Source organism: Colossoma macropomum, unplaced genomic scaffold (genome assembly GCF_904425465.1).
Source record: "Colossoma macropomum unplaced genomic scaffold, Colossoma_macropomum, whole genome shotgun sequence".
Lineage (NCBI taxonomy): Eukaryota > Metazoa > Chordata > Actinopteri > Characiformes > Serrasalmidae > Colossoma > Colossoma macropomum.
In genome coordinates this window covers 25,692,337-25,710,649 of record NW_023494787.1, presented here as the reverse complement: position 1 = coordinate 25,710,649, position 18,313 = coordinate 25,692,337, and the positions used below count along the sequence as shown (strand labels likewise).

General features: G+C 39.8%; 1 protein-coding gene across 1 annotated transcript in view; it reads left to right on the top strand.

Annotated features, from left to right (window-relative positions):
• samd12 (sterile alpha motif domain containing 12) overlaps positions 1–18,313 on the top strand; it is a 104,412-nt gene that overhangs the window by 22,996 nt on the left and 63,103 nt on the right. The window contains exon 3 of the mRNA XM_036566643.1: positions 6,534–6,663. Coding sequence (XP_036422536.1) covers positions 6,534–6,663 — 130 coding nt within the window. The remainder of the gene's footprint in view (positions 1–6,533; positions 6,664–18,313) is intronic.

Below are 18,313 nucleotides of genomic sequence, written 5' to 3'. Positions count from 1 at the left end.
TTAAATCAAAGAAGAAAAAACAATAAGAACTCGAAGAACTGTGCAGGTGTGTTTCTTTACTGGATACTTTCAGCTGTAACGGAACGTTCTGTATTTCTTCAAACCCTAATGAGAAACAGCCCTCTAGATGAACGTTTATGCAGAAGCTGATCAGTAGATGTGGATCAGCAGAGGATTAAAGGCCTTGCAGTGTTGGCCAGACAGCACCAGGACAATATTTATGCCTTTCCACCTCAGCATGTAGGCTCCTCCAGTATTAGAATATATGTATGTGTGTGTCTATATATATATATATATATAGTGTGTGTGTGTGTGTGTGTGTGTGTGTGTGTGTGTGTGTGTATATATATGTATATATATGATATATATATATATTATATATATATATATATATTATATATATATATATATATATACAGTCTACAAAAGACTGCAAAGTAACGTCCTTCTGGAAAATACTTATCTCATAAGATCTTGTTAGAGCTGAGGATTTGAGTCAGGATTTTATTTGTAGTTTGTAAAGGAGTTCTCAAATAGAACTTTTCCAGTGCCTGCCAGCCCTATAACAGTCAAATCCAATTACAACTTCTATAAGTGACTTCAGGAAAAAAGCCCAGTCATTTGAGAGTGGGTGTATGAAATATTTGGGTTTTGACTTTAAAAAGTTAGTGTCCAGGCTACTTTAAAATGTAGAATTATTGGAACTTTAAATAATAAGCTGACAGGGCATAAATCACAGATTCTTGTTCTGTTAACTCATAATTTGAAGGCAGCCCGAACTTTTTCAAGTTAAAACAAGCTCCATCCCCTCCCTTCTGACTTCTTTATAAGATGCACCCAGAATGCCTAGTTTTGTTCACTGATGTTGGTTTCCATGAAAAATAGGAAGTACAAGACCCTTGGAAGAGACCAACAGGGATATCAGCAATACAGTCACACACAAAAGTTTTTTTGCTGTTGTTGATTTTCTGAAAAAAAGGTAACACATCCTCTGAGACCACAGAGAGCTGCACATTTAAATGCACAATTACTGTTTATTTGTTGACATTAACATATTGGGGAAAAAAACAAAAATGTGGCCTGTGCAAAATTTATGGCACCAAAAAGCTTATTATGCATTAAAATATGCTAAAAAATGCCAAATTTAAGTTTGCAGAGAATGCGTAAACATATTTTCACTTAGACAATCAGCAGAACGTAGTAAAGTTTAAGGTTTTGCATACAACTGTATGTTTTGATACTAAGGGTTCAACAATCTTAATACTTAAAAATATATATATTTGAAACAGTATACGGAAATGTAAAGCTGTATCGCCGGTACTGCCCTCGTCTCTTCTGAGTGCCTCTCATTTGCATCGTCTTTTGTGGAAACCACAGTGCAGCCTGTCGAAAGAAAGTGGGCAGGAGTGGTTGGAGTTGGAGGATGATATGGACACACCCACGCTCAAATGACTGGCTGTTAGGGCTGGGCGATATAGCCAAAAATGTTAAATACGTTAAATATTTTCATATCAGTCGATATCAATAATTGTCACGACAAGTGTCAAATCATTATTTAAAGTTTAAAAGGCTGGTTTTTGCTTTGTTGTTGAAGAAACTAGATGGTTAATTGTGGTTTCAAACTATTTGTTATGGTCAGAACATGACAAACACTCGCCACACAGAGGAACATTTCACAAATTCTGTCATAAGATAGTGAGAGAAAGTTTCCCAGGCTAGCTGTTTCTACCAGCTGGTCAAAGCAGCACTCTTACACCCACAGCACGGCCACGATTTTTGTAATATTTATAATTTAAAAAGGAAACAGATTATTTTTATCTGTGTGATGACAAGTGTAAGGCTACCTGCTGCTAAACTCAACGTCAGCTTAGTACGAGCAGTAAACATTAGCTGGCTCAGTATGTCAGTGACGGATCACACCGCCTTACTCCTATCACTCCTACCACATCCATGTCAGAGCACATCACTGTATTTAAACACCAGCTAGCAGACATCTGGATGGACCTTGTGATTCTCTCGCACCAGATGAACAACATCATACCTAAAAGGAGGATGCTGTTTGTCTAGTGCGAGAGAATCACACTACAGTTTTTGCTACCAAGGTCTGTCTCTTTTGTCCTGTTTCATCACTGTTGTCCACTACAGTAACATCAGTGCGGCCATGCTGCGCGAGTGACAGAGCGCTGCTTCAAGTTAGCCAGCTGCTGTAAACAGCTAGCCTGGGAAACTAGCGTTCTCCCACTCTCCCATGCCAACATATACAGCATCTTCAGTTTACTTTTGTTTAAATCAGTGCTGTAACTGACATGAACCCACTTCTTTGTTTCACGTTTGCTGCTTAGGAATGCACTAATACTAAAATATGACTGTCTGAGCGCTGTAAAACAGCACTGTAGTTGTGTAGAGCATGATTTGAGGCTACTAAAGCTAGTTAGGATATTAGGATAGAAGTGAGTTCGCTCTGAGCCAGTACAGTTAAATGCCACTTATCTTGTCACTCACATTTGTCACAGAACGGATCGCCGATCACTCACTCAAACAGGGAAACCCCATGTTTCAGACGTTTACATCTAAGTATATTCGGCAACCCTCATGTTGAAAAACTTGGAAGTGCGCCCTCTTGTGGCGACAACAGAGTAGCGTCACTTCTCTTGCAGTGGGAAACGCCACCAAGACTGTCGCTAGAACACGGACGTAATGGGAATGGTCTATTATATTGAAAGTATATCAACCATCCTTATATTTATATCAAGGAAAGTTATATCACAATGATTATTGTTATCATTTTCGCCCAGCCCTACTGGCTGTTTTTCTGAAGACCTTATAAATTGTAGGGGTTAGGAATTTTGGGGTTTATTTTGTTTATGGTGGTGTTGCAGGTGTTTAATAAAACCTAATCAATCTGTATATTCTAAAATTATAGCTCTATAGAATCAAGATATTTATACATTTTTTTTAAATACCTCAAAATCAAAAATTGTGTCGGACATATGTGAAATATATCTGATGCTCACTGCGTGAAAGAGGGACCTCGGTGGTATTAAGTGCACTGTGATTCTCTCGCACCGTACAAACAACGTCATACCTATAAGGAGGGTGCTGTTTGTCTGGTACGAGAGAATCACACTTTTATGCACTAAGCGTCTCAGCACTCGACGACCCCGCTCTGTAACTTTATGTGATCTGCCACTTCGTGTCTGAGTGGCTGTGGTTCATAAATGCCTCTGCTTTTCAAAAACTGATTTTCGCAAACTGGCTTGCAACAGGGGCAGACTGTATGGCTAGGTGCTTGATTTTATACGCCTGTGGCAATAGTACTGAATCAAACACCTGAATTCAGTAATTAAGAGGTGTGTCCAAATACTTTCGTCTTTTATATATATATATATATATATATATATATATATATATATATATATATATATATATATATATATATATATATATAAACTTGGAAGAATCTAAGATTTCTTTTAACATTTTTGGTCGCTTATACTTACATCTTTGTTTATTTCTTAGCTTTGATGTCTTCACTATTCTGAAATGTGGAAAGTGTTAAAAAGAAATTAAGAAAGACCCTTTATGAGCAGATGTTTACAGACTTTTGACTGGTACTGTACATAAGCACTACAGCCTGTAAGCAACCTGCAGAGTGCTGATCAGGACGGAGCTTTGCTTGCTTTCTGAGTTTCTAATCAGCCGGCGCTCTCCTGACACTAAAGTTCTTAAGACTTTCAAGCCCTTTGATGTGCTCAATTGTTCCCTCGCTGAGTAAATCCAATTTAAACACGGGGCGTCCGTTGCGCTTATGAATTCACAGGGCGCAGCGCGTTATTTTCTCCAGCTGTCTGCTCAAACGCTCTCAGCACTGCATAGAAGGGAATAATTAACGGAGAGCCTTTGCTTCACATCTCATGAGGAGGGGGAGAAAACTTAGGCAGGGAAATGTGACCGTGATGGGCAGTTAATTAATGGAGCGGCCCAATCACGGGCAGTGGCTTCAGGCAAAAGGCCTTGAGACGGACTGATAGGGAAATTTGTAGATGAGGAAGATGCAGGCTAGGACTTGTGGGGTAGTCGGAATGATGTGCCACGAGGTGGCGCTCTGCATTCACAAGAGTGTCTGGGGTGTATTTTTGGCTACAATCCAGTTCAAGCATGCCTTCAGATGAGAGTCCTTTCTGTGCTTTTGGAAAATAAACCACTGACATGCTTAAAAAAAAAAAAGAAAATCTCAATCAATATTTTAAAGCATTGCATTGGAGAAGAGGAGAGAATTCACCTGAATACTGGAGAGTTCATGAAACCGTTTGAAACATGGCCTGGCGATGTCTTTAATTTTTTGGAATGAATTTTTAAGTAGATTTGGTTGAAAATACCTGTCAGAAGGTACATGTTTTCTGTTCCATTCTCCTTGTATAATCCTTATTGATAAACATGCTGGCTTTCTTTTTATGTTATTTTCACATTCTCTTGAGAACTTTGAAGTCGTGCTGTATTGACAGAGCGCTAGAAACTTCACAGATGGGGTGATTTTGTGCTGCTTATGTATTCATGACTTTAGCTTGACTTGGCTTTGTTGCTATAGGAACATGAAAATACCTGCATTGTCTAATTATACCAAGGACAAAGAGACTTGGCATGCGTGTTTGCTTGCTGTTTGTATTTCCATAGTCAAATTCACAGTTGGGTTGGCTCTCCATTTCCATGTCAGCTAATGTTTGTGAATGATAAAGTCTCCTTTCTTGTGTGCCTGTGTTTCAGTGAGCAAGTGTGAGAGAGAGACAGAGAGAGAGAGAGAGAGAGAGTTTCAAAGCTTTCTCCACTCAGATTTTTCATCTCATTCCTGCCCCACAGCTCTGTCACTCATCTTTCTAATTGGCTGGAAATCCTCATACAGCAAAGTTCCCTCCCAGAGCTGCGTGGCTACTGGATGCATCCTCCAGATCTCTGCACCACCACTGTTCAAAGCAGCGCACATGACACCTCACAGATACTGCACCTTATCACGGCTCAGTGAAGCGCTCTGTCAGAGTGAAAGCATGCATGAATAGTATGTGCTCTTGGTCTCAGAGGCTGGCAGATTGGGTTAATTAGCACTGGGTTGCTCTTAGTGGGGACAGTAGCCCCCATACACATAGAACATGCACATACACACACACAGGAACTGGTTTCTGGCAACTCAGTGTCTGGCTGTTTGACTGAGCTGTGTCATTGCTTTATTAGCTTGCCTGTGAAAACTAGCTAGCACGCTAGGTTAGACCTTGCGAGGGGATGAGTGGACAGATCCGGCCATTGTTTCGCGCTCCTTTGCCTTCAGTGAAGGGAAGCACTTAGGAGAGCGTGAGAGTCATTGGTTTACCTCGGCTGGCAGTCTTAGACTGAACGATGAGTAAGCCCTCAGGAAAGGCAGCCCAAAGAATCAACTTGGACATTCATCCTCTGCCTTCAGGATGGTGTGTGTGACTGCATTTTGAGATTTTGCCAATGAGCTCTCAGCTGTCATTGGTCCTTAATGCCATATTCGTCCCTGAACGCATTCCTAGGGATGCAGCAGTATCCCCTTCTTCCTGTACGAGGATGTGAAGTAAGGAACCTTACCACCAAGACCTTGTGAGTTGTTTGAGTTGAGGAAATTTGACAATTAAGAACTTACGTGAACATATCTGACAACTGATCATATCAAGCAGTAAAACCATTGTGTAATTCAAACAATTGGAGTCTGTTTATTTTCTGATGGTTATGTTGACCAATATTATCAGAGTTTTCTGCTCTATAAAATTGATATTAATATTATCAGTTCTGTTCCAAAATTGATCAGTGTCAGAGCCCTAGTACCCAAAAACATACATGACATTGATTTTCCATTGACAATTCATAAGGCTTATTAGGCTTTATTTTTCAAAATTAGGCAAAAGATTATTTACACAGTTGTAAAACAGCTGCTCTTCTGCTTTATCCACAGTCCTAATCTTCAAACATTTTAAAAATCTTTTTTTCCTTTTTTTATTTTAGTCAAGATTACACAGAACAGCCCCTGCCTGAAGTCCATTCATTAGTAAATTAGATTGTAGGTAAATTATTAATTAATAATTAATGATTGATGATTAATTAATTAATGATTAAGTATTAAATTAGATTAGTTATTAAATTAGACTGTAACTCATAATGCAGAGGCATAGCAGGTATTTTATTTTTAGCGGGGGTCAGCTAGCAAAGCCCAAAGACATGGCTATAAAACACTAACTACCCAACTTCATTATAACTAAATCATTAGAAATTGACCCACTTATTACTATAATCAGAGGGAAAAACATTTTTGAAGATCAAACACATGAGTGTTTACCTCCCATGTAACTGGTGGTAAAACAGTTTTTAAACCTTAGATATCATTGCTTTCTCTTCACGCTTCAAGGACAAGATGTACATCAAACGTGGAAGAATGACATTTGACTGGTTTAGAGTTAGAAATATTGCGTCTAAACTAAGTTTGATCTGTTAAGTCTGAACTCTTGTCTGTCTCTTTTGTCTAGCCAGGGACGGTGAAGCTGTCCAAACCGGTGGCTCTGTGGACCCAACAGGACGTGTGTAAGTGGCTGAAGAAGCACTGCCCCAACCAGCACCAAGTCTACAGCGACTCCTTCAAACAGCACGATATCACAGGTACACACATCCTCCATGACAGTTGGCAACATAATGAGCCCAGTCAAGGTCACACACACATTCTGTGCTTAAATGAACTAACTCATGCATAATGACACACACGCACTAATTGTCACTGCCTCAACCGCCTGGATTAGAGTTGATTGCTTTTTAATGTTTATTAGGTCTGTGGGGGTCTTGTTTAACGCGATACTTCAGGATATAACGTGCTTGTTTATCAATACTTGATCATCAATGTCAAAGTCAGTAAAAGGGCACCCTTTTATTTTCTGATTTATTTCTTTCCGGGGCCAATCACTCGTAAGAAATTTTATTTAGTCCTAAATTATGCTCACTGTATTCTGAAAGAACTTTGAGATTGCAATTTCTGGGGCTGCAAAAAATATTCACTCATATTCAATAAATTCAATAACTAAAACATTACAAAATGGAAAAGGCTTTTCTGTTTTATAATTCTGGAACAAAAAATTCATTTTTGAGACGATGGTTAAAAAGACTCTGTTTCTTTTACTTTGCTACACCGCTCATCACTGTTCAGTCAGAACCAGCAACCTGTTTAGGGTTGCCAGATTGGACAGCATCCCCAATTTAGCATTTTAATGAGAAACATTTTTACGTGTTTTTATCACACATGTTGTGTTTACGTGTTGTGATCTTTTTTCATCTTATATTGTTGCGGCAAGTCCTGTTAAAAAGCATACATACATACATACATACATACATACATCATCTAAACCGCTTATCCTTCTGGGTTGCGGTGGGGTGCTGGAGCTATCCCAGCTGTCATTGGGTGGAAGGCTGGATACACCCTGGACAGGTCGCCAGTCCATCGCAAGGCCTGTCAAAAAGCAAAATATATAAATAGATGTTATGCAGTTGTTATTATAACAATAATAATAATAATAAGAAGAAGAAGAACAAGAAGAAATAATTGCAATATTTGTAGTAATAGTAAAAATAACACACACTTTTTCTAAACCGCTTATCCTTCTGGGTCACAGGGGGTGCTGGAGCCTATCCCAGCGGTCATTGGGCAGAAGGCAGGATACAGCCTGGACAGGTCGCCAGTCCATCGCAGGACAGACAGACAGACATACACATTAGTAAAAATAACAACAGTAGTAATCATCATTATCAAAACAACAAGAATGTTTTTCTATTTAGTTACTAAGGGAGATTTTTCTTATTCTTATAAAATATTTAAATGTTTAAAAATGAAAATAGTCAATAACTGGGGCAGGCCTAGAAACTCCCTTTTACTTTTTCCACCCCTGGCAGTTTTTTTTTCCTCAGGAAATTCCTTTAAATCCGCTATGATCTACTGTGTTTCACTCCCTTGAAAATACTCCTTGTTTACCTGTCATGACTTGGACTGGTCATTTGAATTAGATGCAGCCTCTGTTAAAACAGTTGCATGTCCTTCCCTGAATCATTCTAATGTGACTCACAGGATCTTGATTACATTGTGCGTGAAAGGTCAGGGTAATGTGAATTCCAATTAGCCTTAAAATATGCACAGAATATGCAAGCAACTCAGTTTGGCCATCCAACATTAATTAACCGAATCTAGTTAATAAACGCCAGGCCCTGCCAATTAGTCACACAATGCAATTTGCATCTCTCTCTGGTGATTGTAATGCCCTCCGTAGCTCAACTCACTTCATTAGAATAAACAAAAGATTAGGACTCAAATCACAAAACAGTGTGAAGAAAAGAAATTGTTTTGATCAAGAACTCAAATACAAATGGAACCCTTTCAGGAAGTCACTGGTGTGGATTAATCTCAAACAAGTGCCTTTATTTGAATATTAAATGCTTTCTTTCTAATTCTCTTGTCTAAAGAGATTCATCTAACCAAGCGTTCTTTACAAGAATTTCAACAATAGTGGAACAGCCACCGTTTTTGCTGGCAACCGTTTTAATATACATTGTATGTAGTTTAGTGACATTAATGTTTTTTTTATTTATTTACCGAAGATAAAACCTCTCACAGATGGCTTTGTTCCATTTATAAAAGTCGCATATTTGCTTTCAGGCAACATGTTTCCTGTGACTAACTGACGTTAAAGTATGGGTTCGTTTCCATCAGAGGGAGAATTCATCCAGACAGATAAACATTCTTCTCTCCGTCGCCAGCCCTAGATTGCCAAGATACCTCCTCGCTGCTTCCCGGCAGACTCCCCGGGTTTGACTTGAACACCGAGCTGTCATTAAAAATGCATTAAAGCATATTAAGGCATAATTAGATATTAGTCCCTAATCTACAGTAATTACAAAGACAGAGGCAGTGAGTGGTTTTGGTAAATGAGTTAAGCACATATTTCTGATAGCGTAGGTGTAATCAGCAGAGAAGGTGCACTCGCACTGTGTAATCTGCCGAGGGGAGAGGCAGACTTGCTGATTGAACCGGGGCATGGATGTCAAACACAATCAAACGCTGGGCTGAGTTTCACTCAGATTCTGCTCCCACGGGCCATCGTGCAGTGGGGCTGTGGAAAATCCATACAGCACAACAATGCCACACTAACCATCCACCAGCCAGCAGGCGGGCTATGAAATTGGGCTGAAATTAGGGGCTCATTCATGAAAGTGTGTGAATATGAGAGAGGGTGTTTATGCAGATGAACTTTATGCAGACACAGAAATCTCTCTGTATCTACACAGGAGTGTGACTTTCTGCTGAAGACTAAGTATCAAATGATAGCATTTCAAGGAGGCAAGATTTCACAACGAGACTGAAGCTAGCTGTACTCTAGAGGTCGTTTAGAATGCACGCCTAATTTTAGTACAATAATAGCACGTTTAACGATTGCGTTTTTATTACATGATTCCAGGGACTAATTAGTTCCCTGAAGCTCAAAAGAAGTTACAATTGTTTTTTTATAGTTACAGCATTATTGACTTTTTGCCATGATCAGTCATATGGAACGTATAGCTTAAGCTTCTGGGCTCTGATTCTCTTCTTCCTGTGGTGTGAAGATGGCAGCTTCTGTTTAAGCACCATCACATACAGTGCTGTACTAAAGTCAGAGACGACCCCACCCTTCATTTATTTAATTTCCAGTCAAAACGGCCATTAAGTACAAGTTATTCGTTTTCTAATGTCAGGAAAAACACAGAACAGAAAATATAATATCAAAATTCTGAGTATTTAGTGTGTCCACTCTTAGTTTCCATTCTTTTTTTATGAGACATGTTTTCGTTTTTTCAAAGAAATCTGCGGAGCTATTTTTCCATGCTTCTTATAAACACCTTGAAAGTTCAGTCTTAGAAGTTGGTTGCATTTTCTGCTTCTCGCGATCTAAGTAATTCCAAACACATTCACTGATGTTGAGGTCTGGGGTGGTCAGTCCATTGTTTTGAGAACACCAGCCGCTTCATTGTTCGGTTTCCAAATTTTTGTCTTTTTTGGTCTCATTTTCTCAGTGGTGGCTTCTTGACAGCTACACATCCTTTCATACCCATGGTGTTGAGTTGTCTTCCCACAGTGAAAGGAAGGACAGAAAGGACAGTTTTGTTGGTTGGTCTACCAGGTCTTGCAAGGGTGTTAGGAGTCTCACTTGCTCTATATCTTTTAATAGTATTTTGAATTCCATCTTTGGAAACTCTTGTTTTTTTGCTTATTTTCCTTTGACTTTCCCCTCTTTTATGCAAGTGGATCATCTTATAACTGACCACCTTAGAAATATCTCCTGAAAAATAAATGACCTGTACTTAATAGCTGTTTTGACCGCAAATGAAAAAAAATGAAAGATGTTTTCTGACTTTTGCACCATATTGTATTGATTCACATTCTAGCTGAAAAGATACAGCAGTCTCTGGGTACGCTCATTTATAGTGCATGTCAATGGTCATGCTGTGGCTTTTGTAAGTTCATGTAAGAGCTTCACTATCCTGAGGTACTGTAGGCCCCAGCTGACAGTGCAGACAAACACATTTACAAGAGGCCTGATGTTTGCTACTGCAGCTTTGTAGTGTCACAAATTAGGTCTGGATTAGACCTTCAGTAATATTTGATCTTTTGCTGTTATTTCAGCTAGTTTCCTTTACAAGGCTGCCCAGTTTGGGAATTCCTCTCAAGCCGGGCCCATCAGCCTCAGGGCTGTTGTCAGACAACCTAGAACTGGATTGTATATCATAAACTGGCTCTCCAAACTTTAACACTAAAACCCCGGCAGATTTTGTGCACACATGCCTGGAGTTTGGGGGGCTGCAGCAGGAAAGTGAAAGAACTGAAGGCAGATAGGAAAGCCAGCCAGATCTTCTGCTGTCAGGCTAAATGAAACCAGCTGGGACGCTCCTAGTTAACAGGCTCTGCGCTCATGTCCTCAGTGGAAAGCAAATGAATCTGGAGAGTTTTGGCCTCAGCCGCCCATGCTCCTTTTTTCCAAAGAATGGTGGGGGGGGGAGTTTGCACTGAGGGTGTGGCTAAAAGGCTGGGTTTATTTACGAGGCTTGATGATAGTTTTATGAAGAATCAGTGTAAGTGAGGCACCCATGAGCTGACATACTAGAAGTCTTGGCTCGAGAACGAAGAGGAATCTTTTTCTCTCTCTCTGTTTTTCCTTTTGTGCATGCAGAATCCAGTGAAGAGTCTTTTTCATTGCTGTCTTGAGGTTGTTCAGCAACCTTCAGTTCTCACTGTCAATCCTGTTTTTCCGTTCTGAGATGACAAACCACTTAAATCTGGATGTCCTCTAAAGCAAGTTTCACTTTTCTTCAGCATTTTGTGTGCCAAGGGAGAAATATGGATCAAGAAGTGACCCTAGGAAGCCTGAGTTAAAGCTGCAGCTCATATCGACTTTTAGAAGGACATGCTGATAGGCCTTAAAGGTCAAATCTAATGCCACTACAGCTCTTCATTTAGTTTTTGTGTTCAATCATAAATTTTTTATCCAGAAGTTTAGAACCAGTTTACTCACTTTATCTGGTTATGTTGCATAGTTGCTGATCTAAGAAAGGCATAAACAGGGCTTGATTTGAGGGGATGCCACCCCCCCCTTAGACAAAAACCATCCCCCTTGTCAAACAACCTCCCCCCAACCCCCCCCCCGGCATCTCTTTTGAACTGTGGTAATCCATAAGATTAACATGAAAATACATCCCTATGTGAGACTTACACATTTCATATCAAACATGAGGTGGTTAGAATTGCATGCTTTGCGGTGCTCCCACCAATTGGTCTAGTTTGAAAATGCAGTCGTGGGAGAACATGGTAAAGTTGCAGCTTCTGTTGGGAGGCTTTTAAGCAAACTGTGGCCTGGAGATTTTTACTGGAGCTGACAAGTGTTCCCGCCGTAGGCAATGCTAAAATCTGTGAGCATGATCTCTGGACTGTCTTTAAGAAGGAAAACAGAGATGATACCCATTAACTAGTGAAGGATGTTTGAAGATAATAAAACTGAAAATTGTGCTTAATATTTGAGAATTGTCTTAACCCTTGTGTGGTGTTCATGTGTTTGTTACTCAATGGTCTGGTGGACCCACCACATTGTTTTTTAAATCAATACAGCCATAACAATTTATGTAAAATACCAAATGCTTAAAATATCACAAGTGGCCAGCATAGGGTTCTCCTTTAGCAGCTGTAGCCAGTCAGCATGTCCATGTTGTCCACCCTCACACACAGACACACACACGCTAACAGCAGGACAGAGGAGAACAGAGTGGAGGGACACAGCACCTCCACACTTTTATTCCCTGTGAGTTCACCATAACACCACATGTTTAATATGAATGTGTAGGGGCTGTACAGTGTCAAGTCACGGAAAATGTGTTGTTTTATATGTTCTTCACAGAAAATGAGCAAAGCCCAGAGAATCTGAGGTTGAAATAATAATACAATCATTTTTATAATAATAATAATCGCATCATTTTTTCTGTTGGTAAACATTGAAGATGGGTCCCACAGACCCCAACACCACACAAGGGTTAATGTTTCATTAAATAAAAGATAAAAAAAAAAAAATCATATAAAAAAGCGATCTACCAACTGCATCTCCAGAATGAGAATTGCTAAGCTAACTTAGTGACATATAACTCTCAGATGTGTTGCTAACACTATGGTAATGGGTGTTACCCTTATGACTAATATTCTAAACCTTCTAAATGTCAAGAGGCACCAATAAATTATCTAGCATTTTATTTAGTGAGCGATACTGAATTGCTGCACCACCCCCCATCCCATGGTTGTTGGGTGAACCCACCACCTCCCTTGATTTTTTTTTCTTTTTTTCAAACTTGACCGCTATGGACAAGAAGAGACTTTAGAGATTGATGTGTAAATGACCACATGAATGGCAGTAGGTGAACATGAGGTGTTGGGTTCTAATGAAGATATACAATAGGTGAATAATGGCAAAAAAGCAAAATCAATATTGGATGTAAGTTCTCCTCAAACCAGCTATTTTGTCTAATCACAACTTAACCATCATAATAGCCAGAATCAGATATGTAAAGTTTTAATAACCACTGGGAGCACTAAGCCCATAGAAATGGAAGCAGCAACATCTGCTGGCTAATCATGCCACTTTTCCATGAACAGCCCTGCCTAAATCCTCTCAAATATCCAGCCCAAACCTGTGGAGTTTAGTTTAAGGGATTCCAGGCAGCAGCTGTTGTGAGTGGCTCTGGTATATTGGGATATTTGATGTGATGGCTGTGCTGAGCGCTCCATAGCTCAGCGGTCATTACTGTGAGGGAGATGATGAGGTGCTAGCAGCCAAAATTGCACTGTTCTGGGTTCTGGAGCGATGCAGATCCCATCTGGGTCTTTTTTTTAGCATTATAAGAGGAAAGATCAGACAGAACTGCTGATAGTTCATAGAGCTGCCGTGGCCAGAGCGCTCAGCAGTGATCAGGCAGAACAGCTATGATTTTTAAACACAGAAACGAGATGAGTTATGAATAGAGCTATTGTTGTTTTGTGTTCTGGGGCATAATACCTTTTTATAATCACCATATACATTTTAGATGAATGCATAAATGCTTTCATGTCTTGACTTTGAACAGTCAGGCAGTAAAACTTGGCCCTGTGTTCAGCTGTGAAGACTGTTATAGTGGCATGATGTCTATAAAATGTGGTTCCAGCCTGAGCACCTCATTAGCATAACTCAGGTTAAACTGAATACTGCAGCAGGGAGGACAGGCTACGGAAGAAAAGTTTGATCCGTCTCTTGAATCTCAGCTCTCTAAAGTAGGTTGTTGTAAATGGAGGCTTTGTACCTTCTCCAAGTGGCTTCTCAGCCACAAAGCCTAAGCCTGAGTTTAGGGATCTCTCTGTCCCTTTATGCTGAGGGTGGTGAAGAACAGGCCGTGATTGGGCACTGATTTCTGTACGGCGGGTGTGGAGCAGCTCTCATTAGGAAGGAGTAGCTCTTAGCCATTAGAATAATGCCCCCCTTTTTTCAGTATTCTCCAATGAAATCAGCATGTCATTAGAGGAGGCTTTCTTGTGCATAGTCGGCTGGGAGAAGTGGGCCTTGGTTTATTAGGACGTGAACACAATTACAGATGAGGATCAGTAAGCCAATTTTTACTGATAGCTCTCTCTCTTTCTCTCTCTTTCTCTCTCTCTTTGTAGCCCCATTCCTGTCTTCCATCTCTCAGTATCTTAATCCTTGCCTCACTTGATTAAATGCCAAACACTTTTGTCCTCCTATCCTAAAATCAATACAGACTTACCAATAGAATGGGTCAAATAAACATAAATGTCTTTCAAGTGTTTCAGACTTACAAAGTTGCCATTCAGGCTGCAGTTACGTGCTGGATTTAAGATTAACCCTTTTTGCCAGGCAAAAATCAGCTATTTCTGCCTTTAATCTACTCTTTTCCTTTAAGCCTATCTTACCTCACATCTTGACAGCAGTCTGTTCAGAGATATTGTTCCCTTCAACTCTGTCTTTGTCCCCTTTAACTCTCTCTTAATCTCATTGAAAAGTCACCAGAGTAGTTAACACACTTACACCGATCAGGCATAACATTATGACCACCTCCTTGTTTCTACGCTCATTGTCCATTTTATCAGACAATTACAGACTGCAGTCTATCTGTTTCTCTGCATGCTTTGTTAGCCCCCTTTTACCCTGTTCTTCAGTGGTCAGGACCCCCATGGACCCTCACAGAGCAGGTACTATTTGGGTGTGGATCATTCTCAGCACTGCAGTAACACTGACACGGTGGTGGTGTGTTAGTGTGTGTTGCGCTGGTCTGAGTGGATCAGACACAGCAGTGCTGCTGGAGTTTTAAACACCTCAATGTCACTGCTGGACTGAGAATAGTCCACCAACCAAAAATATCCAGCCAACAGTGTCCTGTGGGCAGCGTCCTGTGACCACTGATGAAGGACTAGAGGATGACCAACAGAAACTGTGCAGCAGCGGATGAGCTATCGTCTCTGACTTTACATCTACAAGGTGGACTGACAAGGTAGGAGTGTCTAATAGAGTGGACAGTGAGCGTACCAGCACAACACACACTAACACACCACCACCGTGTCAGTGTTACTGCAGTGCTGAGAATGATCCACCACCCAAATAGTACCTGCTCTGTGAGGGTCCATGGGGGTCCTGACCACTAAAGAACAGGGTAAAAGGGGGCTAACAAAGTATGCAGAGAAACAGATAGACTACAGTCTGTAATTGCCGAACTTGTCTAATTGTCTAACTTTACACTTTCTCATATTGAAGAACTTTGAGACGTCTGAACTCTCTACTCCACTGGAGGAGAACGAAAAGCCTGTGAGTTTATTACCTATTTAGTCCAGAGAAGGAAGCATAGAAAGAATACTGCAGCCAAAGCTAAAGGCTGTCACATAATCAGCGAGCACACCACATCACTAGAAGGTCTCTGATGCTCATTAGCAGATGGTACAAAGCGTAGCTATAACACATAGTAGGCATAGCAGAAAAGAACTGATGAACAAGAAGGACTTTAGATTGTCTGCCTTTCTCTGTGTAAATTTCAAGCCATGTTTGACATACTATGGATTTATGGTCTGGTTCTGGGTTTACTAAAGTACAGTAGGAGTAAGATGTTACTGAGTTGCATCACTGTCTCTGGTGGTGTCTACTATACGCATCCAAACTGTGGTACCCTGTAGCCTTAAGAATTCTTCACTTTATGTATTTGTTTATTAAGGAGGGGAGTATTATTCAAATATTTTTCAAACAACATTTCATAATTCATAATTTGAATACTAAATTTGACTTCAGTGCCCTTCCGTAAAGTTCATGTTGAGCACCGCAAAATGCATATGCATGTGTAATTGAAGCTTTCTGCGTTTTTCTATCGCTATACAAAAGATGCTCAATGCTGCCTTTATTATTGGATGCACTGTGATGTTTCCAAGCAAGGTGACTGAAGTGTGAAGTATATTCCTTTTCGTATGTTTTCTTGTTGTAAAAGGTAGTTCATGACATAAATTGAACAAAAATCTTGGCATTTTGATAGGTTATGTTTTTGCATTGAGACATCAGGTTATCAACAATGAAGAGTAGATTACATTTAATCTAAGAAAGCTGAAAATTCATAGATCTTTTAGCAAGCAGACATATGAATCGGAACATGCTTCACACTCCAGCTACTTTTAATTGTTACTCTGATGAAACAAATAAATCACTGTTGTTGGAAGAAAACCTTATATCTCTATTTTTGTCATTTTTGCCTGTTGCCCTTTACGTTGTGTGTAAATTTCATGATAAATGGACCAAAGGATACAACTCAAAACGCCTTGGAAAAAGTCTGGTTCCACTGATTTATAATAAAAGTAAAGTGGATTTTTTCCTTGTCCTGTAAAGTTATCATTTTGGAGATTTTGGAGGTTTTCTTCTGACAACAGCGAAATATTAGTCTCTTAATAACCCCTCCAAATTCCATTCTGAATGTGTTAGAAGCTATATCCAACAATAAAGGCAGCATCATGCCTCTTTTATAAACTAATGGAAAATACCAGTAGCACACAGAAAGCTCCAGTTTCACATTGATACATTTTCAGTGTCGTGCGCATGCACGTGCCCCAACTACTCTGGCGATAGATTTTGATGAATCAAAGGGGATCAGAGTCTCTGAATGTATCGTCAGCAATACATTTGGTCAGTTGTAAGATTAAATTGACTATGTGCCTAAACTAATCTTCCGAAGTTACTAATCAGTTTAGGATATTTATTCTAAAATGGCCTGTTGGCATGTTTCCTTGGGTATATTCAGTCCACAGCTGTAGACCTCAATTAAAGTGGGTGATATCTCTGTGTGGCCAGTGCTGAGGGTGGATCATGGTGTCTTTGGGGCTAAAGGCTGTTTGGGTGTGTGGGAGCCAGACACTCCTTCAGGCTTTGCATCAGACTGAGTGCCTGCCAGTCACCAAGCACAGATCTGCTTGTGTGGAAGGGAGAGATTGCCCTTCAGGCTTTATGAAGGCAGCTGCACCTAAACTATGTGAAGTATGCCACAGTCTCACCTGAGGAGCTTTCCCTATGCTACCCACATCTCTCTCTCGTGTCCCAGCTGAAACCTAGGAGTGGGCAATGGGACAAAATATATTATCAGTATTGTGGTAAGTTACATCATAATATGTATCTGAACTTCTAGAACACCAAACAATTGAATGTATAGTAAAAATATACAATTATAAGTGTATTGGACAAATAAGATTTACAGCAAAGAACTTTTGGGTGGATAATGCAGGTAGCACTTCACTAATACACTAATCCTGAGACTCATTTAACCAAGATATTGGAAAAACAGAAGGATTTTCTCAACTAATCTTTTCAGGTCAATAATTTTGTGACTTTGTGTGTTTAATTTTTGTCATGAACATTTAATCATGAACATGCAAAAACAAGAACTGACCCAAACATGAACCACATTAACTTACAGTTGTAGTCCTAGTTAATTTCCCACATGCTTGGGAGAGAGCTGGAGCTGGTATAATAACCACAATAAGTGATTTAATAGTTTTTTTGTTCATGTTATGAAACTAAAAAGCACCTAGTTTGGCTAATTATGTACCTTGCTTGCTGGTCAGCTTACCTTATTGGCCGATATGAAATGCTATATTGCACTGTTCTGCGCACTCACACAAATGTCTAGATTTACAGTTTTTCTCTGCCAAGTGCGAAATATTACCAAATGCACTTGCTCGTTGGTTGGCGTAAGTGCCCATAGCGGAAGCTTCTTTTTGCTTATGTTGCTTTATGTCAAATTCATTTCAAAGCAATAATTCTAAAAATAGCAACATGCTGTCTTAGTTTGCATTCTGCTCTTATTGGTTGCTTGGCAACTTTGTCTTCGTCTGGAAAAGTAACGTATTTGGTAAATTGTTGTTGACTTCAGTTGCAAGTGTTATAAAAGTCAAATGGAATCCCTCACGAATTAATACTACTTATAGCAGCTCTATCTGCTTTTGAACACTGGAAAACGGGAAAAACGCAAGTCCATAAAATACTTGTGTACGTTTGATACTACAGCCCAGATTTTACCCTTATTGTCAATGAGCCTCATTCACCAGCCATTCTTAAGAAGAAATTTCTTCCTAAAACCCACATACACAGTTTTTACAAAGATTCTGACATTTACCTGTATTTTCTTATTTGAGATTTGTTCTTAGGTAATGACAGAATCTACACACACTCAAGAGCACAAAGGTGCTAAC